Source organism: Typopeltis vanoorti, chromosome 3, assembly GCF_054136105.1.
Source record: "Typopeltis vanoorti isolate ZY-2024b chromosome 3, IOZ_Tvanoo_1.0, whole genome shotgun sequence".
Taxonomy (NCBI): Eukaryota; Metazoa; Arthropoda; class Arachnida; order Uropygi; family Thelyphonidae; genus Typopeltis; species Typopeltis vanoorti.
This window is the reverse complement of record NC_143551.1, coordinates 104663638-104688568: the sequence shown is the minus strand read 5'-3', so window position 1 is coordinate 104688568 and position 24931 is coordinate 104663638. Positions and strand designations below refer to the sequence as shown.

At 36.6% G+C, this 24931-nt stretch overlaps 1 protein-coding gene across 1 annotated transcript in view; it reads right to left on the bottom strand.

Annotated features, from left to right (window-relative positions):
- LOC150108438 (urocanate hydratase-like) overlaps window positions 1-24931 on the bottom strand; it is a 286428-nt gene that overhangs the window by 205980 nt on the left and 55517 nt on the right. The window contains exons 4-5 of the mRNA XM_090415848.1: window positions 13248-13438; window positions 6475-6541 (exon numbers count right to left, since the gene is read on the bottom strand). Of these exons, the coding sequence (XP_090271974.1) occupies window positions 6475-6541; window positions 13248-13438 (258 nt within the window). The remainder of the gene's footprint in view (window positions 1-6474; window positions 6542-13247; window positions 13439-24931) is intronic.

Below are 24931 nucleotides of genomic sequence, written 5' to 3'. Positions count from 1 at the left end.
GCATACCATAATCAGATTATCTCTTCTGATAACATGAAGCATTTTAAGAGAGATATTTTGATGCACCATTCTACATGAGAGAATTAAGGCTAGGAAGTCAGTGTATTATGTTTGCTAATTGTGTGCTTTCCAGTTGGTTTTGCATGTTTTTCAAGATGAAAAACCTGAGTTTCCAGAAGGTAAACTTTGTACCTCTATATGAGAATGGCTAACCCACTTGCAATAGCAAATTGGAGAGGAAAGACTAAACTCCATAGTGCAGACATAATGCCCTTGAAAACACAGTATGCAGGTGGTTGAATATCACACAATATACAGCCCATGCATACCATCAAATTGGGGTTAACAGACCTAAAAATGGGTGGGGAGAGGTATTCTTGAAATAACTATGACTCATAAGGAGGTTAAACTTTGGAAGACAAAAGCACTCCTGTTAAGCACTGCTATAACCTGGAAACATGCTGAATTATGATGAAGTCTGATCAGTTTGTAGCAATCAAATCCTCTACCTACACCTTCTCTGCTGGCAGACCCATTAGTAGCCCTGAATATATTCTTCAGCTAACAGGCGTTAAATCATCAGATTAGAGAAGAAGATATCTGAAAGTGAACAACACATCTCTGTCCTGCAGCCTCAGTGGTACCTGACATAACTATGTCATAGATAAGTTTCATCACCTAGCGTAAGACTACCACTTTGCTTAAAGGAGAAGTAAATGGGCTAAATAGCATATCTGAACTTGAGAGCAAAGTCAAAATTTACTTTTTACCTGTTTTTTCCCTTTTCAAGAATACAGCTTTAAACTAGTTATTTTGCAGGTTAGCTATTCTATTCTACTGGATGCGAATGGAAGGAGTCCAGTTGTGGTATGTGTCGAGGAAACTGCTAAAGCCATGATTCGAAGATGAGTCAGGTGAAAGTTTTCATGTGCTTAGTAAGAATTCACTATTACATAGTCCACGGCGATTGCATTTTCAACTTAAACAACAATCATAAAAAGTCAAGGAAAGAGAAATAGATGTAGAAATAAATGTGGAAAAAACCTCCTAAAGCTTTTCAGCTCCAATTCACAAATTTAAATAATCTAAGATCAAATCTCATGGATATGTGTGCAGGTCAGATAATTATGCAGTACAGATTTCCTTCCTTTCTCCCACTAAGCAATACAGCATGGCTACTGACTCTCAATGTCTGACATTATAAGAATGCCAAGGAAATCCCAAAAGAACTTCTGTAGTTGAATTATTTTTTCCAGTTTTCCATATCAAAACACTTTCACTAACACATCACTGAAAGAATTCCTAAAGGTAGTATGGAAACACATTTATTTGTCTCCACTTTAATCTTTCATCCTTATCTAAGCTTTAGTTCTTGAGAAATGAGTAACTCTATTTAAGTGAAGAGCATTTTGCAATGTTCATCAAAATATCCATCTTCCTTTTCATGTGCAATTAAACTCAACATAATGAGACATGGATGCTATTTTTATTGGGAGAGAAGGTGAGGGAAGTAGTACTTTCAAGAAGGCCATAGAGAACAGGATGGGGAGAAGAAGTAGATGGGAGCAGATGAGGCAGCCAAAAAAAGTATGAGTTCAGCATGAGGTCAGAGAAGCAGTAGGTAGTGTATTTGAGGCTATGTAGTGTGAGATAAAGGTCAGTGTGACAAAATATACAGTTCATTGTTAATATAGACTAGGGATGCAAAAAAAAAAGTGAACAGTAAGCATTGGCAGACAAGTTCAATAATTGTAGAATGACTAATTTAGCTGTCACCGTTCACTCTGCTAAATTTCTCCATGTTGGAATCAATTTCCTCAAACAACCAAATTAACTTATTAACAAAGACAAATGCCTCTACCAATTTTTTCCCTTTAAACAATTTTGAGGGGGCCTTGGCTTCTTCTTCTGAAAATTTTCTTTGTTTCTAGCTCCATAAGGTCTTCATTTGAGAACTCTTCTTTCACAGCCTCCATCAAACTGCTGACAAGAACATCTTGTAGGCTTTATCTTTGTCTAGTCCTGTGAATGTACAAATATATATTTTCAGTGGCTCCTTCCATACACCATTCATACATTCTGCTGTCATCTCACTTCATGCTGCATTTGCAAGATATTACATTCCTTCTAAACATCAATGAGGTTTTACTCTCACCTTCAGTAGCAGCAACACCTAAGCAAGAGTATTTCTTAAATAACATGTCTTGAAGAAAGCAATAACATCATGGTCCATCGGTTTTAGGAGTGAGGTTGTATTTGATGAACATGTTAATGGGATGGCTGTCATAAGTACAAGAGACCACAAGTCAAGGACTTCCTGTACTTGGGGAGGGGGTGCTTAAGGTCTAATGATGGTACTTGTTTGTTTAGGTGCTATAGCAAACTTATGGCCAAGTCTAAGGATGCTGATGGTTGTATTTAGACTTGGCTGACTAGAACATAAAGAGGCCAAATTCCTCATCATTCTAATCCATAGTTATGTCCTCACAATTCTAGTAATGCAATCCATTAACTTTTGATCTCAATCTACCATAATAACCAGCCTCTCATTTCCTCCCTCTATCAAAATTAAATTTCCAAATCAAATGTATATTTGGTATTCCATAGTTGTCTAAAAATTAAAAACACTTCGTACATTTTGCAACACTGAACTGGTGGATTCATTCACCTACCCATTCACAATCGATCAAATCCTTCAGTAAGGTTGCAACATGTGCTCTATTCCTCATAGTTCTTCCTGACTTTGCATCATTTGCAAACAGCAGCATATTTCCATTTAAACTTCTTCCAATATCACTAACATACAAGTTAAAGAATAATGGTTCCAAAACAGATTCTCTTGCAACACACCACTTGTGACTTTCCTCTTTCAGGATACTGCTCCTCCATACACAGCTTGTCTGATACCTACCAGACAGACAATCACCTAGCCAGTATAACCACATATTTTTAGGGAATGTGCAAAAGAGCTGATGGCTTGACCTGATTCTGTGATGTCTTTCAGTGAAAAAGGTCTCTACAGAGATGGAAAAAAACAAAATAGTGTCACTGCATAAAAATGGTCTAGGACAGATGTTTTCAATTATAGATCAATCTGTATATCTGTAGCTATAATTAAGGTATTGGAGAGATTAGTTAGGAACAGAATCGATATTTCTATCGATGCGAAAACTGCATCAACAGAAATATGAATCTCTATGAGGATCAGCATGGATTAGCTTGTCTTGCTTTAGCAATCCACTCATTTTATGATAAAAGTGACAAACATGCTGGATAAGGGAGATTCAAATACTGTGATATTCTTGAACATTGCAAATGCATTTGATAATACTGCCACATGACAAGTTGCAAATTAGCTGGAGGAAATGGAGATGGATAATAAATTGGTCACATGGACAGGAATAACTTTCTGGAGAATAATAAGTTGTTTATGAGGGACAGTATTTCATAAAAGGATGGCAACTGGTGGTGTGCTACAAGGCTTGATTTTATGTCCTTACTGTTTGTTATTTGTTAATGATATTATATGTGAAATGACGTGAAATATTCAGCTGTGTTTACTGATGATGCAAAGTTAAAGAGAGTTATAAGCAGTGATGCTGATCTTAACTCTTTTCAGAAAGATTTAAAAAAAAAAAAAAACTTTTAGTTTAGATGAATGAGTGGAGTCACAGTTTTAAAGCAAATAAGGGACAGGTGTTTGCACTTTGATACTGTATTGGAAATGTGTTTCACAACATGGATGAGATTCATGACTTCGGATATGATGGCCCACAGGGGCCTAAAGTTCAGAGGGCATGTTGTAAAGGTTGCAAAAGCTACTACTTCTCTCCATAATCAACATCAGCCAATAAAAGGTAAACTACAGTCTAGTGAATAGGCAAGAAAAGAGATATATGGTTTTATAAGTTAATATGGAGATTAGATTTAATTTGATTAATACAGAAGGGATTATACATACAAAGAGGGAAAGGGGAAGAATAAGAGGTCATCCCTGAAACTTGTACACAGGTGTGGTGAAATGCGGGGTGAGAAATAGATATTAAATAGAAATAGATATTAAATAGAAATAGAAATAGATAGAGAAAGAGATTAAGCATGCAATAAGAGATTAAGCATGCAATACAGAGAAAAAGGGCATTGTGGAGGCAGCATAAGAGAAGTGGAAGTAACCAATTTCATGAGTTCTACAAAGACCAGGCAAGGAGAGTGACTTGGTTGGTGAGAGTAGCTAAAGGGAGGTATGAACAGCAGTTAGCTAATGAAGCTAAAAAGAATCCTAGGGAGTTCTTTCGATATGTAGCCAGCAAAAGAAAGAATGATTATGGAAGGATGACATTGATTGGAGGAAATGGTATAAAGACAGCTGTTGCAGAATGTGTGGTGGAGATACTTAATGAGCAGTTCATAAAGATCTTTCAATCTTGTGAATGTGACTTCATGGAGAGATTAAGAGCAGTTGATGATGGGGAGGAGAGACTGACTGTAAGTGAGCAAGAGGTGTTTGGGGAGTTGAGTAAACTAGATGTAAATAAGGCTGTGGGACTTGATAATATATCACCACGTATTCTGAAGGAATGTGCCAGAGAGTTGACACCTGCCTTGACATATTTTTTTAATACGAGTCTTGCACTTGGTCAAGTCCCTAAAGAGTAGAAGGAGGGCAAGATTGTGCCACTTCATAAAGGAGGTGATCGAACTCAAGCATCAAACTATAGGCCTATCTGTGTGTCGGGTGTTGTGGTTAAGTTGTTGCAGAAGCTTGTGAGAGCTAGAATCCAGAGTTGGGTTGACAACAATGGTATAATCTTTGATGGACAGCATGGATTTGCTAAAGGGAGGTCGTGTTTTAGTAATCTACTTACTTATTACAATAAAGTGACTGCTTCCTTGGATAGAGGAGAAGGATACACAGTAATATACTTGGATTTCGCAAAAGCTTTTGATAGAGTGCCTCATGATAAGTTGACAGTCAAACTAGAGCAGATGGGGTTGGATATTAGATTAGTGCATTGGATTGGAGACTGGCTATCTGATAGGTATCAACAAGTTGTGTATGGGGGTGCAATATCCAGGAAAAGGAAAGTCACTAGTGGAGTGCCTCAGGGATCTGTTTTAGGGCCATTACTATTTAACTTGTATATTAATGATATTGGCGAAGATTTGGATGGAGATATTCAGTTGTTTGCAGATGATGCAAAGTTGGGAAGAACCATAAAGAGTAGTGAAGATGTTGTGGCCTTGCAAGAAGACTTGAATAAATTGAGTGATTGGGCAAGCAAATGGGGGTGTGAGTTCAATGTTGCAAAATGTAAGGTTTTAAAATTTGGAAAACAAAGATGGGATGCAGAATTTATGCTTGGTAAGAATATATTGTTGGAAGTAGAGGAAATAAGAGATCTGGGAGTGATAGTGGATAAAGATCTAAAATTTAGGGGTCACATCGCCAAAATTGTGAAGACAACACAAAGACTTCTGGGAATGATGAGGAGGACACTGACGTGTAGAAGTAGGGAGATTCTTGTTCCATTGTATAAGGCTTTGATTAGGCCACACATGGACTATTGTGCCCAGATTTGGTCACCTGGTTTTCAGAAGGATGAGGAGATGTTGGAAAGGGTCCAAAGGCGACTGACTAAGGTAGTTTCTGACCTCTGGAATGTCGAGTATGAGGAAAGATTGAAAAGATGTAATTTGCAGAGACTAGTGGAGAGAAGGAAGAGGGGAGATATGATAGAGACCTACAAGTTGGTAAGGGGTTGCTATAGGATCAATGGTGGAGAAGTTCTACAGCGAATAGTGGGAGATCAGGGGAGAACCAGAGGTCATCCCTGGAAACTGTATAAAGAGGGTGTGAGTAGGGGAGTGAGAGGCAGGTTTTTTTCGTGCAGAGTTGTGAATGATTGGAATGCCTTGCCTGAGAGTGTGGTGTCTGCAAGGAGTTTGAATGTGTTTAAGACCCGGTATGATGAGATGTGTGTGAGATAAAAGGACCTCCTAGATGAGTCTTTGACTCCATGAGGTCTTGTTTAATAATAATAATAATAATATATTTTATATAGAGAATGGCAGATGAGTGGAAAGCATTTTCAGACTATATTATGAATACTTAGATTGTAAATGAGTTTAAGTTCAGCATGCTACTTGCTAAATGAGACCTCCCATTATGGGTCTATTTGACTCAATGTAGGTTTGTTACAATGTTGGAATCTATGATTACAGATTTTTTAAATTATTATTTACAGTGTTCTAATTTATATGTGAATAGTTAGAAACCAAAAATCACAAAAATGCTTTCCACATTATTATTACCCTGTTAATTTTTGATAAAAAGTATTAACTAGCATTTTTTTAAACTCTATCCATACAAAAAATAGTTTTGTGTTAAATTATAGTAGATACTTGACTGCAAACATTTATTCTTTAATTTGTTCTTTTACTGTCACCTACATATGTGGTAGATAAATTACTCACAGTAGTTCCTTGAACGATTCCCTGTGGTCCAATATAACAATACGACCCAGCAGTCATCTGTCCATACCTAAAAGCAAACATATACTTTAGCTAATTGGTAAAACTGCATATTCAGTTTAACATAAATAGTTTGTTGAAATTGCACCCAATGTAAGGCTATGAGAGCAGTGTATTATGTTTGTTAATGCGGATACCCAATTTGCCTGTTTCGAAGAATGAAAAAACTCAACTTCCAGAGGGGGAAAAAATACCTGCAACTCCATATGAGATAGCTAACTCATCTTCAGTTTGAAAAAGTCCTTATAAAGGTTCCTTGAATCATTAGATAGGTTTCAAGTTCAAATCTTTCCAACTAAAGATCAAATTTGAATATTCTCATGACTGCAGAGGTCATGAGGAATGTCTTCATGACCTCTGCACTACAGAGCTTAACACATAGAGACTAAACTGAATTCATAAAAGTCTGTAATGCAGTCATGAAGATATTCAATGTGAAAAAAAAAAGGAGTAAATTAGCAGTGATTTGACAGAAGGGGGTCAGAAGAAACTGATCCCATTAGACTTTTTAACACACTAAAATATTGAGATCTTACATTAGAAAAATATAACTAGTTATTATCAATAAGTCCGCGCGGTTAGCCTAGTGGCTTTGCGCTTCGCAACCATATGCCTGGGGAAGGAGTGTCCTAGGTTCGATTCCCGTCGGAGACGTGAGGAGCTGAAGGATCTTCCTCAGCCATAGCCAAGTTAGCCGGTCTTGGGCGCGGGCAGTAGGGTTTTTTTCCGCCAGTTTATCTGGTATTTTTCATCCCGCAAGCAGGCAAACCGGACCATTGAACACACAGGGATACAGTCAAGAATACCTTGAGGCATAGGAGTGACCATTCTATCCTCGTATTTCGGTTACGAAATCCAAGCATGCTTAGAAGGTTGTGGGCCTTAAAGGCCTGTTAAAGCCATTGGGATAGATGGATTATCAATAAAATTATTTTTTGAAGTATTTTATTATTATTGTCATCATCATCGTTATTATTTAGGTGTCTTTATGGGGGTACTACAAATCCCGAGAGCCCGAGAGATCCATTCAGTCCATGCAACGGCTATTATACAAGAGGTGGTAAGAAACTAATGCCTCCTATTTTGCTTTCTCAGAAAAATAAAATTTATTTAACAGCTTTCACAAGAATTCATCCTCTATCTTTTGTGAACATTCCATTATTTTTCAACACTCTCCATCATTCTCCATACAATTTTGCCATCACTGAGTTTTTTATATCAGAGATCTTGTTGGTTTCAGAATCTCATCATCTGTAAAATGGCATCCTCAGAGTGTCAAACAAGTGGTAGTCAGAGGGTACCAGATCTGGGTTATGGGCAAGAAGGTCAGTCAGGCCATATTCCATCCCTTGTATGCAGACTAGTGTGAGGTTCAGGAATTGGTATAGAGAAGGATCTCATTCGTGTTTTTGGTGGGTCAAACTCTATGGATGCATTTTTTTTTCAATTTCTGAAACATCGTGATGTGCCATTCTGAACTGATTATGGTGCTTCTCTTCAAAAACAGTCCGCATCTTTGTCTTAGAACATTAGTAACATAATTTTGTCCAGAAATGCAAAAGGCTATATTTTGAATTTCTTCTTGCATAGTGAATTAAGATACCATTCCAGTGAATATCTTCATTTCACAGTCATAATGGGGCACCCATGTTTCATCACCTATAAATATGCATGACAAAGCCCATCCCCCCCCCTCTCACAATTCTTGTGGCACTGGAGAAGCGCTATGCAGATGATGTTCCAGCTTCTTTGTATTCATTGCTCAGCATTCTCAGGACTCACCATGTGCAAACTTTGTTATAGCTGATGTCATTAATAATGGCTATCGCCACTGCTTTTCTGACACTGACTGCATTGCACAATTTGTGAGTTGCAATGTGTAATCCTCTTTGATCAGCACATTAATGCAACTCATGTTGTCCATACTCACGGTCATAACTCACTGGCCACTTTGACTTGTCTCTGACCTTAGTTTCGCTACTTTTAAGTGTCCGATCCATGTAACTATGCTCAGATCAACATATCATCTCCATATGCACATTTGTCACTCAGGTATTAATTTTCATCAGACAAAGTTTTCCACAATAAAGAATTCAATAATCACTCTCTATTTTGTACATGCATCTATAATCTGCTGTGACCTCTATAACCTGTTCAATACATCAACATCTCCTCATCATTCATTATTATAAATTATGGAAACAACTAAAGCATTATAGTAAAATTTTCATATAAACCAAAATAATCCCTCAACATTTCGACCTTCGAATTAAGGTCATCATCTGTGGAGCATACACATATATACAAAGAAACAAGCTACATTACAATCTACATGGTATGCTAAAGTTACATTAATTTGATCAACTACTAAAACTACTCACTTGAAAACTCTGGTGAAAAAAAAATTATTACATCAAAGTTAGAGTCCTGTTATTATTATTATCTATTTGTTACAATTCCTTAATTCCTTGAGAGATATATATTAAGCTAGAGAACAACATGCTCTCACATAATTACTCATATAAGTACACAAATAAATGAAAACAGTATAGATGGTGCCCAATAAGAGCTTAAATTATTGCTTGGAGTCCTGAAGTAAGAGTTTGCTGGAAAACTTGAAGAACTTAAGTGAGTTGAATGTGTGCCATCCAAATAATTGGGATTTTTATGCCACATTATTGTTAAGATTAGGATGGTTGATCAAAATTTCACAGGCTTCTTGAAATTTGTGTTCATATCAGGTTTTTGTATGATGTAAACAACAGGTACTTTTCCATTCAATTTGGTGCGAGGTGTTAATAACCATGATCTGAGAGGCTTCCTTCACCAAAATTGTTAAATTTAATGTGTTGTCTTCCTTCTTTTTTGCAGATAGGAATTGTATATCCAGTTTCACCAATATAAGGTAAGGTGCAATTATAGGTGCAATGGATATGATATACTCCAGGGTGAGCCAATGAGGGGGAAGAGTTTGTTATAAACAAAACAGTTACATAATACTCTGAAGTTCTGTTAAATAGGTGAAGAGTTCATATCTTGTAAGCAGTCTAAACGAAGACACTTCTGATGCCGAAGGTTACCCTAGAGGAGTTGAATATGTTTTTTTTTAATTTTATAGGTGGTTTAAAAGTAGCATTAAGATTATAATGGTGTAGAATTCTATTTATTTTATCTGATAACCCTTTAATGTATGGGATAGTTATGGTTATACTGTAATCTTTTGATGAAGCTTTTTTGATGAAGTTTTATGAATAGTTTTATTGATAATATTTTTGCTATAGCCATTATTTAAAAATGTATTGCTAATAATTTGTAAATTTTCTTATTTAAGAGCTTGTTCATTAGAGCAAATTGTTATAGCTCTGTTTTTGAAAGTGTTAATGACTCCAAGTTTTTGTAAAGGGTAGTGATAAGAGTTAGCATGTATACATTTGCTGGAATGTGTATGAGCACATACATTTTACTATTGAAATTGAAAATCAGAACTCGCTTCCTTTCCTGGATACACTGGTCACACGTCTTCCTTCAGGCAGTCTATTATTCACTATCTACCCTACATACTAGCCAATATATACATGCTAACTCTTATCACCACCCTTCACAAAAACATGGAGTCATTAACACCCTCAAAAACAGAGTTATAACAATTTGCTCCAATGAACAATCTTAATGAATAATCTTAATGCTACTTTTAAACCACCTATAAAATTAAAAAAAAAACATATTCAACTCCTCTAAGGATCCACTTCCCCCATTGGTTCACCCTGAAGTATATCATATCCATTGCACCTGTACCTTACTTTATGTTGGTGAAACTGGACGTACAATTCATTTCCATAAAAAAAAATAGACAAAGCATGAGAAAGATTGTCTCGAATCTAAATTCTGATATTAGCATGTCATGCAATTTGTTACCTTTCAGTGAGAATAGCGCAACTTACTAAAATTGGGGCTCGTTTCAGGTTTGGGAATTAATCGTTTTGGCACTTGGTTGCGCTGTGACATTCCACAGGTAAGGGATTGTAATGTATAGGGTGTCATGCTTTTTGGAATTTAGAAAAAAGATACATTTTTTATAAATCGATACCGTGATACCAAAGTTGAAGTAATGCAGAGGTCATATTTCCATATGTGAGTAGCCAAAAGGTGCCACAGCTTATTATTATTATATCCCATGGGAAGATACACACTATTGCACACAATACTCATCCAACCAAGCTTTAAACTGATTCAATATGTTGTCTACACCTGAAACACACCCTGGCAATGCATTCCACTCACCAACCACTCTCTATGCAAAGAATCTACTCCTCACTCTTCTGCTCACACCCTCCTTATACAGTTTCTAGCGAGGGTCGCTTGTTCTACCCCTCTCCCATTTTATGAAAAATCTCTTCCATGTCAACCCGATAACAACCCCTGACTAGCTTATATGTCTCAATTATATTTCAACTCTTCCTCCTATTCACGAGGCTCTGCAACTTACATTCTCACAATCTGTCCTCGTACTCCACATTCCAAAGACCACTGATATCGCCTTTGTGAATCCTTCTCTGGATCCTTTCCAACATATCCTCATTACCATGTAAACCTGGTGACCAAATCTGTGCACAATAATTCATATGAGGCCTGATCAATGGCATCATAACCTCTATTTCTGCATGTTAGGGTCCTCTGCATCACTGCCATTATCCGATGTGATGTCTTCACAACTTGTGCAATGTAGTCCCTGAATTTCAGGTCCTTGTCCATCATCACTTCTATATCTCTCATCTCCTCTACTTCCTTTAAAGTTTCCCCCACCAAGTGCATACTTTGCATCCCATCATTGCTTACCAAATCTCAAAACCTTACACCTTGCAATGTTGAACTGATAATTCCATTTATCTGCCCATTTATGCAATCTATTCGAGTCTTTTGTTAAGGCCATAACATCCACCGGCATCTGCATTTCTCTCCTCAGTCTGGCATCATCTGCTAACAGCTGCATATGGTCAGTTAATGAAATTAAGGCAATGTATAATAGGTACTGCATAGACTGGACCTTGCAAGAGAAACTGTAGTATTTCATAAAGGTACCCAAGTAACAAGATGATAACAACAGAAATAAAATATCTCAAAAAATAATTTTATGGATAATAACTAGACATTCCTTCTGATACAGAATCTCAGTTAATACTGGTGTGTCAGAGTGTTTTTAATTGGGCTCCCACCCTTCTTTTTTATCCCTACTATCAAGTTACTGCTGGTTACACATTTCTTTTCCTTGTTTATTATAAAAGTGCATTATCATGGTCCACTTCTAAAAGTAAGTGTGTAATTTAATTTTTGAATTTTATTAATCTAATATACTTTTATGAATCCAACTTAGTTGAGAAGCCATTGTTAAGCAATGGCTTCTCAACTTCAGGATTCTGTCCATCATTCGCAGGTCTGTCTGTCAGTCTGTCTCTTATCTCCTCCACCACCTTCAATAGATCTCATGCCAAAATCTTGTATCCCATTCTTGCCTTCCGTGTTTCAAAATCTTCCACTTTACAAAACATTTAGAGTCAATAACATCATTCTCATAGCTCTCTGCACCTTTGCATAATCTGCATATCCCTATTTAAACCTCTCAAAATATCATTAACATTATAAATAAAGGAATAACATCCTTTGATTCTTTTTTTTTAGGGATCCAATTCACTAATCTTATTATGCCAACTCAAAACCATCCCAAATTAAATACCACGTGTCATGTGGCAGTCTATCTTTAAAGTCCTTTGCAAAATCTAAATATGTATATACTGCTGTATATACATATCCCTTCCATATATCTAAGAGCCTCTGTAGCTTAGTCAGATGAAGCCCTTTGGTTGGAAAGACCTGGGTTCGTATCCAGTCTAGGATGTAAAGAACATTCATCAGGGCTTTTCAACTGGAGGTAAGTTGGCTGGTTGCATATGGAGATGGCAGGGTTTTCCCTTCCTGGAAACTCAAGTATTTCTTCCCCACAACCAGGCAAACCGGCCATTAGAACACATGCAATTTACAGACTAAAGAATACGTATGGATATACAAATAACAACCTTATCCTCGAATTATGGTTAAGAAATTCAAAGATACTTGGAAAGTTGTGGGCACACTGAAGATCAGTTGCACGAAGAGTACAAAGAGCAGGCCAGGAAAGTAACTCGGTTGTAAAGGCAGCAAAAGTGCAGCATAAGAAGAAGTTAGCCAGTTGAGTTAAGAAAAATCCTAGCGAGTTCTTTCAATATGTGACAAGTAGAAGGAAAAATGATTATGGGAGGATGATGCCAGCTGATGGCACTCACAGAATGGTAAACAATGCAGAGAATATAGTTGAATTATTCAATAAACAGTTTATCAGTGTGTTTCATCCTCATGATGTCAACATCAGGAAAAGCTGGAGAGTAGAGAGTATGGCAGAGGAGGACCTGATGAATGAGCAGGAGTTATATAAGGAATTAACTTGATATTAATAAGGCAATACCCTTTGACAGTATACTGCCATGTGCTTTGAGGGAATGTTCTATATAATTTCTTGGCATCATTAATTTATTGTATAACCAAGTGAAAAAACTTTCAACATTTTATTATTCAATTTGTCTACTGTCCATGTATAATAATTCTATGCTTATTTAAAAGAGTAAATTTCATCACTATGAAACTAAAACTTAATAAATTAAACTAAAAAAAACGTATATCCTTACATTGTTACTCCTAAAGCAAACATCTGATCATAATCTGCCCGACTAGAATAATTAGGAATGACCATTCCATTAGTGATAACTACCCGAGGACTATTGAGATAAGATGGAAAAAGGCCCATTGGATGTCCTGAATACAGAACAAGAGTTTGTTCATCTGTCATACTGGACAAGTAATTCATTACTAACCAAAACTGGAAAAAATAAAAATAAAAAATAAAAATAAATAAATAAAATATATAATACATACGTATATTATTATTAAAACCAGACCTCTATGGGATGGCAAGATTATAAGTTCATATGATATATCAGTATACCTGTTGTACTTAACTTTAAATTTATTTGCTTTAATATCAGTATGTAAGTTGACATACTTAGAAAAATGAAACACCGAAACTTAAATTTACAATAAATTTATTAGGTGTAAAATTTTTGCTTATTTATCATAGGCATCCTCAGTATATTGATAATGAAACACAATATGAAATTACACTTAAAGAATCATTTTCAAAAAGCCTTCTTGTTGAATAATAAAATAATAAATTGAATAATAAATGTGTTCATTTGGAATCATTAACTGAGACAGTAAGATAAACTAGTTTGCTTGTTTGATGGCTTTCAGTTATCCCCTTTATGGGAAATATTGTTACATTGCAAATTCCTGATTCCCAAATCTTCTTCTTCTTCTTTTAGCTCTACAACCCTTTATAGGTTTAGGATTGCTTCACAATATTTTTCCATTCTACTCTGTTCAATGCAGTACTTTTCCAATTCTTAACTTTAAGAATTCCAAAGTCTTTCTCAACCTCATCTAAGCATCTCTTTTTAGGTCTTCTTCTTTTTCTTCTTTGTCCAATTATTTTCCATTTATATTTTTTTTTAACTTCTCTACTTTCTTCCATCCTTTCTAAATGGCCTATTATGCTATTCTTTGTGCCTTAATAAATCTAACAATATTTTCTCCATTTATTAATTTGTTAATTTTACTATTTGTTATTATTCTGCAACTGTCATTCTTATCTTTAATTGGTTCATAAATTTTTCTGATTATTTTCCTTTCAAAAATCCTTAACCTATTCTCTTCTTTTTGGGGTAAAGTCCATGATTAACATCCATATGTTATTACTGTTCTAATAATCGATTTATAAATTTTTAGTTTAGAATTCTTATCTACAGCTTTACAACCCAATAATCCTTTATGCATGTGATAGCATTTATTTCCAGCTATTATTCTATTATTTATTTCTTCTGCTATGTTATTTGTTATTGTTATTAAGGTTCCTAGATATTGAAAATGATTTACTGATTCAAAATTATAGCCATCTATACTTTTAGAGGTTATTCTATTTCCATTTCTTCCATATTGCATATATTTAGTTGTTTGCTCATTAACTTCTTTTACATTTAAATCTAATTCTTTGAACTTACCTTCTTAATCTTTTTTGGTATGATTGATTATTGCAATATAATATGCATATTCAAAAATCTGTACAGGTTTATTATTAATATAGCCTCTTATATTGAGTCTTCTTATTATATATTCAAGTGTCAAATTAAACAAACTTGCACACAGTGTATCTCCCTGTCTCACTCTGGAACTTATTTTGAATGCTTCTGTTAACCTGCCAGCCTGGCTGGGCGAGTGGTTAGCGTATCCACTCTCCAGTCAAAAGACTGCAGGTTCGAATCCTACCATAGACATAGATGTTTGTCATTGTCTTTGGAAATACTAGTGGTGGTGGTCGATGTAGTTGCGGTCAGTTGGTGGATTGAGTGGTGGAGACAGTTGTAGAGCAGGTGCCCTCCCTTGATGAGTCTTTGGACTCCCTGGAGGTGTATAATAATAATAATAATAATAATAATAATAAAATAACTCGCCTAGTATTTTAACCCTTGCCTTAGACCCTTCTAGTGTTATTTCAAACATTGTAACCAATTTTTGTGGGATTCCCAATCTTTTAAGATTAATAATCATTTTTTGTTTATTTATTTTAACAAAAGCCTGTTTAAAATCAATATATAAATTATATAATTCTATATTATATTCTACACATTTTTCATGTATATTCCTTAACATAAATATATTATCAGTGGTAGATCTCTTTGATCTAAAACAAGATTGGTAATCTAAAATTTCAGTATATGGTTCTAATCTACTATTTATTAAATAGATAAAATTTTATATGTCACATTTAGCAATATGATTCCTCTATAATTACTACAATTTAGTTTATCTCCCTTTTTATATATTGGTTGAATCACTCCCATTTTCCATTCCTCTGGTAATTTTTCTTCATTCCATATTTCAAATATTAATTGACAAATTTTTCTCCATAATGATTTTTCAGCATTCTTGATAAGCTCCCCTGTTATTCCATCTATACCTGGTGCTTTAAAGTTTTTATCTATTCTATAATTTTAACTACTTCTTCATAAGTTGGTTCTTTTATTCCAAATCAGAAATTAGAAATATATGATAACTGGGAATTGTACTGATCATTTGTTGAGTGCTTTTTGAAAATTATTCTTTAATTGTAATTTCATATTGTATTCCATTATGAATGTACTGAGGATGCCTATAATACATAAATGAAAATTTTATAGCTAATAAATTTATTTCACATAAGTTTAAGTTTCGGAGTTTAATTTTTCTAAATGTATTTGCTTGTCTTTTATTGTTGTTTATTGTTGTTAAGCAATAAATTGCTTAACAGCAAGTTGTAGGTGAGGGACCTACAACTTTGTTAAGCAATTTATTGTTGTTATTATTAAGTAGACATTTTCATGAAGATGCAAGACTCATCCTTGGATTCCCACACAAATCACTGTTCACATAATGCTTAGATTTTTTTTTTTTTGAGAGTGGAATGAGTGTATTATAAGTAAATCTATTCACTGATAATTCACTCTCAACCATCTCCAGCAACCCATTCTGCTCATTTCAGTCTACAAACAAAAAAACCTAGTCCTCGGACTCCGACTAACTACACTTTTACACAAGTTTCAGGAGGTGAATAACTTTCCCTTACATCTATTCTATAAAACTTCTTTAGCATCAGAAATTAGCCAATCAAGACAAGAAAAATCCTAGAAAGTTCTTTTGATATGTATCAGGTAGAATCAAAAATGATTATGGAACAATATCAGTGGATGAAAATGGTAGATTAGTAACTGCTGCAGAAGTGATAGCTAAGAGGAAGGCAAAGCAGAAGTGGGACGAGTCGAGAATGGAAGAAGACAGACAGGAGTACAGAGAGAAAAAGCGAGAAGTCAAGAGAGTTGTTGCACAGGCAAAGGCCATGGCATATCAAGACCTTTATGATCAATTAGAAACAAAGGAAGGACAGAGAAAGATTTATCGATTGGCAAAATGTAGAAATAAGGCATCAAAGGACATCGTACATGTGAGGCAGATCAAAGACTCTGGAGGAAGGGTATTAAGGAGGGATGTGGATATAAGAAACAAATGGAGAATGTACTTTGAAGGGCTTTTGAATGAAGAAAATGCAAGGACTCCCAGAGAAGATGGGGAGCCTTATGAGGGGATGGTGCAGAACATTAGTAGAGTGGAAGTGAAGGAGGCCATAAAGAGAATGAAGAATTAAAAATCGTTGGGCCGCTGACAGGATCCCAGTGGAGGCATGGAAGGCACTGGGGGAAGAGGGAATTGACCTGCTGTGGGACCTGTTAATAAAAGTTTGTCAACAGGAAAATATACCCAAGGAATGGAGGGAAAATACTCTTGTCCCCATCTACATGAGTAAAGGGGATGCACAAGACTGTAAGAATTACAGAGGAATAGAGTTGATGTTCCACACAATGAAAATCCTAGAGAGGGTTCTTGATGGAAGACTGAGGAGGAAGGTGGAGATTGCAAAGGAGCAATTTGGCTTCATGCCTGGTCGATCAGATGACATCTTTGGGTTATGGCAGATAATGGAAAAGTTTCAAGAGAAGCAACAGGAGCTACATCTGGTATTTATTGATCTGGAGAAAGCATATGATAGAGTACCAAGGCAAGAAGTCTGGAGGTGTCTGAGGGAGAAGATGGTACCGGAGAAATATATCAGGCTGGTGCAGGAGATGTATAGAAATGTGAAGACAAGAGTTCGGACTTGCCTGGGAGAGATAGAAGTTTTCCAGTGACAGTTGGCTTGCATGAAAGGTCAGCATTAAGTCCGTTCCTGTTTAATATTGTGATGGAGGTGGTGACGGAGGAGATGAGAGAAGATGCTCTTTGGACTGTGTTGTATGCAGATGACATCGTGCTGTGTGCAGAATCAAGAGAAGAAGTGGCAGCTAAACTGGAAAGTTGGAGGAAAGTACTGGAAGAGAGAGGTATGAGACTGAGCAGAAGTAAGACAGAGTATATGTGTTGCAAAGTGGATGGCAGCCAGGAGACAGATCTGGAGCTGAAAGGAAATGTCATCAGGAAGGTCAGTGACTTTAGATACTTAGGTTCAACAATGAAAGAGCATGGTGAGGCTGAGAAGGAAGTGGGATGCAGGATACAAGCAGGATGGAAGAACTGGAGAGAGATGGCTGGAGTGCTATGCGATAAGAGGGTGCCGATCAATCTAAAAGGCAAAATCTACAGGACAGTAGTGAGACCAGCTATGACGTATGCTATGGAAACTGTGGCCCCGAGGAAAAATAACATCAGCAGGATGGAGGTAGCAGAGATGAGAATGCTTAGGTGGATGTGCGGTGTGACCAGAGAGGATCGTCTGAGAAATGACTATGTAAGGGGAACAGTGAAAGTTACGAACTTAGAAGCAAAGATACAGGAGGTAAGGTTGAGATGGTTTGGTCATGTGATGAGGAGGGAAGAAGAGTATATGGAAAAGAAAGGTCATGCAGATGAATGTGCAGAGGAAGAGGAAGCGTGGGGCAGCCAATGAAGAGATGGAGGGAGATGGTGGAGGAGAACTTGAGGATGAAGAACTTGGATGTGGCTACAGCCGAAGACAGGAGGTTGTGGAGGAGACTCTCGCTACAAACAGTGACCCTACTTAAGTGGGACTAGCTGCAGAAGGAGAAATAACTGCTGCAGAAGATATAGTAGTTGAGGTATTCAATGACCAGTGTTATATTCCTCTATTTCTATATTTTGTCCCTTTTAGCCTTTCAAGTTAGTCTACACTTAACTCGTTGTTCTCTTAAACCTTTCCCCTTTTTAAACAAAAAATCTTTGGATGCTCTTAAGTTTAATCACGTGTAGGATACTTAATGATTAGGGCTTTGTCCTAGAATGAGACGCAGCCATTAAACATATCTTCTGAGACAGTCCACCTGATAAGCATTGACAAATTTATTTTTTAACTGCACCAGCCAATACCAAGGATAGATGAGACTCTTATCCAGGATGGCTCTCTCAGAGTGATACACAGTAACTAAACTACAGTAAATTTCTAACTTCTGTTCACAATATTCTTGCATGCAGTCGTGGTCCGCTTTGTTAAATTATACACGTGGGTTCTTCCTGCTAAATTCGGTAATATTTTTATGAGTGGCTGTTTGAATTCATATACTAAACCAGATCAGGCAGGTACTAAGAAACATTTATTAATTAAAGAAATGATACATGAAAGTCTTATTTCTAGGTAATCTGAATCAAATTTTAGTAAGATCTCTGGTTCATTACTACTAATGAAATACATGAACAAATTTGCTTGGACCACCTCTATATGTATCCTAACATTATCTCATCAGAAGTTATCACATATTCTACACTCACGTGGTCACCAGTTATATCACTTAACACAACACAATTAATTCATACAAATTAATTAGAGCCCTTCTAGGCAGACAGTTCTTGGGTCTATGCCAAGTTGGAGGCAGTTCCTAAAGTTCCATATAATAAGTCCACTACACAAAATGTTCTTTGGAAAACACACAATTCCTTAACCATGAATATATAATACAAGAGTCTACATTACCGTCTTTGAAATAATACTCGTTCCTTTCTTCTGCCTCGTCTGGGCATCAAGGCTTCTTCTCAGTCTGCTGCTTGTCGGGCCACCTTTGACAACTGTACGGCCAGATTCTCAGCGGGAAGGGCGATATGGCTCAGGAGCTTAGCCAGAACGGACGGCATCTACTTGGTTTTTCCATCGCACAATATAGCATAGCTATCCTAGTCCAAGGAAACAGCTAGCCCTATTCCATTCGACTCATACCTTCCACGGCAGACGACTCATACCTTCCACAGCCAGCCTGGAACTTCTCCGTAGGTGCAGACTGGACTAACGTCCAAGAGGTCAAGAAACAGGAACCAAAAAAGCCTTGAGTAGGGTTTGCTTGACCCTTTTGTTTTCATGCTCTTCCCGGCGTTTCTCGTATCTCACGATGCCTGCCAACGCGGTCATGTGGGTTTTTCGTCACGGCGTCCAGCTCCTTCCACTACATCGCACGTGCTTTTGCCGTGTTTTCTTAGAAAGTGCTCTAGTTTCTCTTTCTCATAATCCCCCCCCCCGGTACACGTAACACTGGATGGTCAAAATGTAACCCTTGGACGCTGGCTTACAGATTTTGCTATCTCATGACACATACAATGGGGTTCTTAAATTAATTCAATACATTAAATAATTTCTCTATCAGACCCTTATACATAACAGGTAAGGTCTTACAATTTTCTTTCATTTGTTATATAATTTCTTACTCCTATCTTAGTGTTATATACATTTCCAGTTTATAGCCAACTCACCACATTCTCTGCCTATTTTCAAAGAGAGTTGTTCCTGAATAAATTAAATGGTAATTCTTTTTTTTTTGGTTTATTCAGGACACAACACCAGCTCCCCCCTTCACCATCTCATTCATGGGATGATAGTAGTGAGTGAGCAGGAGGTATATAAGAAATTATGTAAACTTAATGTTAATAAGACAGTAGGACTGGACAACAACAATATCATCATGTGTCCCGTGAAAGGAATACTCTAACAAGCTACCAGCACCTCTGGCATACCTGTTTAACATAAATCTTGCAACAGAGCAAGTTCCAAAGGAGTAGAAAGAGGGTAGACGTGTCTTACTTCACACAAAAAAAAGTGGGGGGGGATAAGACTGATAAGCTCCCCTTAACAGAGGGGGGGGCTTATCAGTCTTATCCTCCTCCCCCATCAGTCTTATACACACACACACAGCCTGTGTGTGTGTGTGTGTGTGTGTGTGTGTGTGTGTGTGTGTGTGTGTGTGTGTGTGTGTGTGTGTGTGTGTGTCTAGGGTTTGTGGCTAATGTTAGAGAGAGAGAGAGAGAGAGATTAGTGAGGGCTTGGATTCGATGGGTTAATAATAGCAACATTTTCTATGCTGGCCAGCATGGGCTTGTTAAAGGGAAGTTGTGTTTTAGTAATCTGATTAAGTACTTGGTGACAACAAAGTAACAAATTAACTGGATAAGGAAGATGCATAAACTTGGATTTTTCAAATGCCTTTAATAGACTGCTAAGCAACAAGATGGTAACTAAACTGGAATGGATGAGACTGGATAAGAGACTAGCAAGTTGGATAGGTACAAAGATAGACAGAGTAATCAGGAATACAAATGACATGCACAGTACCATCGACAGGATGTAGCATAGAGGCAGCTTAATAAGGGCACTAATTCTATTGCGGTAGTCACCATCGCTATGCTAACATTTCCTGTTAGCTCAGCAAGTACGGAAAGAAGTTTTTCCAAGCTTAAACTGATTAAAATTATTTGCAAACAGCAATGACCCAAGAAAGATTGGTTGGTCTAGCAACTATATCAATAGAGGTGGACATAGCTTATAATTTAAATTTAGAAGAGCTTATAAATAGTTTAATTTTGCGATATCCCCCATAGAGCAAACATTTAATTAATATTATTATGTAATCGTTTTGCATTAATGTTTCTCTTGTAATAAAAATGAAATAGCAGTTGGATATTTTCTTATATTTTTGTCTTATAATCCACCAGGGGCGATATTTAATTGTTTGCCTCAGGGTGGGATCTAATCTGGCGATGGCCCTGGACATGCAGTACTTGTAGAATAACATAAATAGGTTCAAACTGTAGGCATGTGAAAATGGCTCTCTGTTCAACATTTAATAAATAAAAGTTATAAGCTATGGTGTGATCTGACCAGGCTAGGGATCTTGGAGTAGATAGGAAGTTGATGTTTAGGGGCCATACAGCAAAGATTGCATAATAGCTAGAATGTTCAGAAGAGAGGACTGGAATATGTGGATGTTTGGAGGGCATTTGAGGACAGAAAGGAATTGTATGCGAGAGACCGCTTGCATTTGAATGAGGAAGGACATAGGCATCTGGAGAGATTGCTGTCTTCTGAACGAGTCGGTATGTCAATGCAGGAAAACTAAAATACCCAGGGTGGATGGTAACAGAAGTGACCTCTTGTGGGAATGGGTGCTTGGGAGAAGGGGGGGGGGGACGATATCAGGTAATGCTGAGCCCAGAGGGGGATAATGCTAAGTATAGAAACAGTGGCATTTTTATGCTTTATACTAATGCCAGGAGTATCTGGAATAAAGGACAGGAACTGGTGGCGGTGATAGCATTAGCCTGGCCAAAGATTACTGGGATCACTGAGACGTGGTTGATAGAAGAGGATATAATAACAGGAATAGAAGTAGCAGGGTACAGCATTTTTTGGCAGGATAGGAAGGGAAAGCATGGTGGTGAAGTACTGCTAATGATAAGTGATGACTTATGTCCTGTAAGAGTGGAGGCTTTTGAAGGCAGTGACACTAATGGTTTTGAAAGCATATGGTGTGAGGTAGAAGTTGACAAGACGGGATATTTAGTGGGGACCAGGAGATGTTTAGACAGTTGAGCTTGGCAAGTGCAAGGAGAATGATTGTTATGGGAGATTTTAACTATAGCAGTATAAACTGGGAAGAGGAAGATGCATGTTGCAATAAGGGAATGGAATTTTCTAGAATTCTTGAGGGACAAATGTCTTAGGCAACATGTAATAGAGTGAACAAGAGGTTCAAGAGTTTTGGATTTAGTCACAGCATCAGAAGAGTTGATAATAACTGAGACAGTGGCGCATCCAGGGAAGGGGCCAAGGGGCCCTGGCTCCCCCCACAAAAGAAAAAGTTAAAATACACTAAAAAATTTTCCAAAATACTTTTCCTAATTAAAATTCATTTTTTTATTTATGTTGTGTCGTGTCTTCTATTTCTATACTACTTATGAATTAGTGATCACATAAGTGATCACTAATTCATAATTGATCACATAAGTGATCACATATCACCCTATAGCAGTGTTTCTCAACCCTCAATCTGTGGTCTACAGGCAGACTTAAATTAACCAAATAAAACTATATATTTTAATTATCCAAACAAAACAAATTAAAATTGAATAAGTAAAAATTATTGAAATAAAATGGATACTTAAAAAAAGTATCCATTTTATTTGTAGCTATGACGAGTAACAAAAGAGGGATTAAGTGAACAACAATATGCTTTTATTGTTGCCACTTTCCCTTGCTGTTTTGTCAGATTTGAAGTGAACATGTGTTGTCCACATGACCACATTTCAACTAATTGCTTGTTGTTTATTGATTTTTATTGTTGAAGGGTTTCCTCCTTCAACCAAAGCACAATATATCTTCAGTAGTGCTAAATAATACTTGGACAAAGTGTGTTGTGAGTTAACCCCAGTATTTATATATTTTTAGGAAATCGCGTGACAAGCAAGTGGCCAGTTGAGTTGAAATGCTAACTCTCTTCAACCAAATTCAATATGTGAAACTGCCATAACAACATTCACTATATATATATTTCTAAGTTTTAACACGTTTACGAATTTTAACAACTTCGGTTGAACTTTATTGCTGCTTTGGGGAAGGCGAACTCGCATCTAATTAATAACAATAGTTTTTAGTTAGATACTGTGTTTGGCGGTGCAACGTATGGTTTTGCTTGGGTCTAAATAGCATAATTTCTGTATGAAAGGACATGTGATTCATTAATTAATGTCATTTTATCCCGGTTATCTCTAATTGCACTATTTGTTGAGAAATATATTACGCAGATTGCTGGTACCTTATTCACTGACATAATAAAAGTACTTGTTTTTCTTGCCTCAGCAATATAGTGGCTATTGGGGAGGGTGTATTGTTTACCAGGGAGCAAATTACTATCTCCCACTCTGAACGTGTTTCAGCTTTTTTTTTCATTTGCAAGGTATATGAGAAACTTTTTAATTTCTCTTTTCGAAAGTAAAATCAGGGGTATGAGTTATATGTGAGGGCGAGTTATATTTGAGTAAATACAGTATTTCAATTATGGATAAATACATTGGTACCTTCTTTAAATGGAAAAATAGCTCGGATGACAGTGATAATACAAAACGAGTTTGTAATGACAGTTTGTGTATAGTTTCTGAAGAGAAAGAGGTCTGTAACGAATCCATAGAAACACAGAATTCCCATCAGTTGCAATGCGATAATATTAATATGCTGAATGAAAGGAAAGATTTGCTGACTTGCTGGACACTCGACCAGTGGATCTCATTCAAAGGTTAATACAACTGGTTATTTTGTAGGAACATTTTTCTGTTTTGTGACTTTTCTCCCTTTATGGTAATTATGCCTACATTATTGTGTTATTATTCAACAATTGTTTACAGTTTTGAATGTGTATGTAAATCAATATCAACAGTAGCCTGATTACGAATGCGTGATGAAAGGGATGGGGGGGGTTTGGAGCTTCCTCGGATAGTATTCAAAAGGAAAGGTAAACACAATTGGTTATTTTGTATAGGGCCCCGAAACTTATTAGTTTAGAATTTAACCACTGAGAAAGCGTTTGTGTCCATCTCAAAACTCTGAAACAGAATTTGGAAACATATTTTCTGAATAACTTTTATAAGAAATATCTGTGGGTTCACGATCCATTTCTAGCTTGCAGTCATGAGAACGACCTTTCGTTATCGAAAAAAGAACAGCTAATTGAGCTGAAAAGCCAAACGGCTATTTTTCTGGGGAGGTTGATAAGTTTTGTTTTTCAGCCAGTAAGCGAAACTAAGATCGAAAACTACGATCTGAACGTTTCATGCCGACGAACTGTCGGCGTATCCAAGCGTAAGTGACCACTTGGTAGTGCCACACCACGGCAACTCGTTGCAAAGGTGGAGCAAGATCCCTCACTGTTCTTGATATTTTCTCATAATGTAAAAACACACAGCTCTTAGGAGATGTAGTACTGCTTTACATTATGAGGAGAGGTCACTACCCAGACTGGTTTGAACCTTTTTTGAGGTCTCATCAGTGAGTAGCTAGACCTAGAATATCAGAGTTTAAGTGAAAAGAACTTACATACTTTTGCTATACGATTGCCAGAAAGGTGTGTCACTATATTATATTATAACATAGTATAACTAAGATGAAAAGCCAAATGGCTATTTTTCTGGCGAGGTTGACAAGTTAAAGGGATAAAAATCCCTTATTGTTTTTCAGCCAGTAAGCAAAACTAAGATCGAAAACTACAATCTGAACGTTTTTATCCCCTTAACTTATCAACCTCGCCAGAAAAATAGCCGTTTGGCTTTTCATCTTAGTTATACTATGTTATAATATAATATAGTGACACACCTTTCTGGCAATCGTATAGCAAAAGTATGTAAGTTCTTTTCACTTAAACTCTGATATTCTAGGTCTAGCTACTCACTGATGAGACCTCAAAAA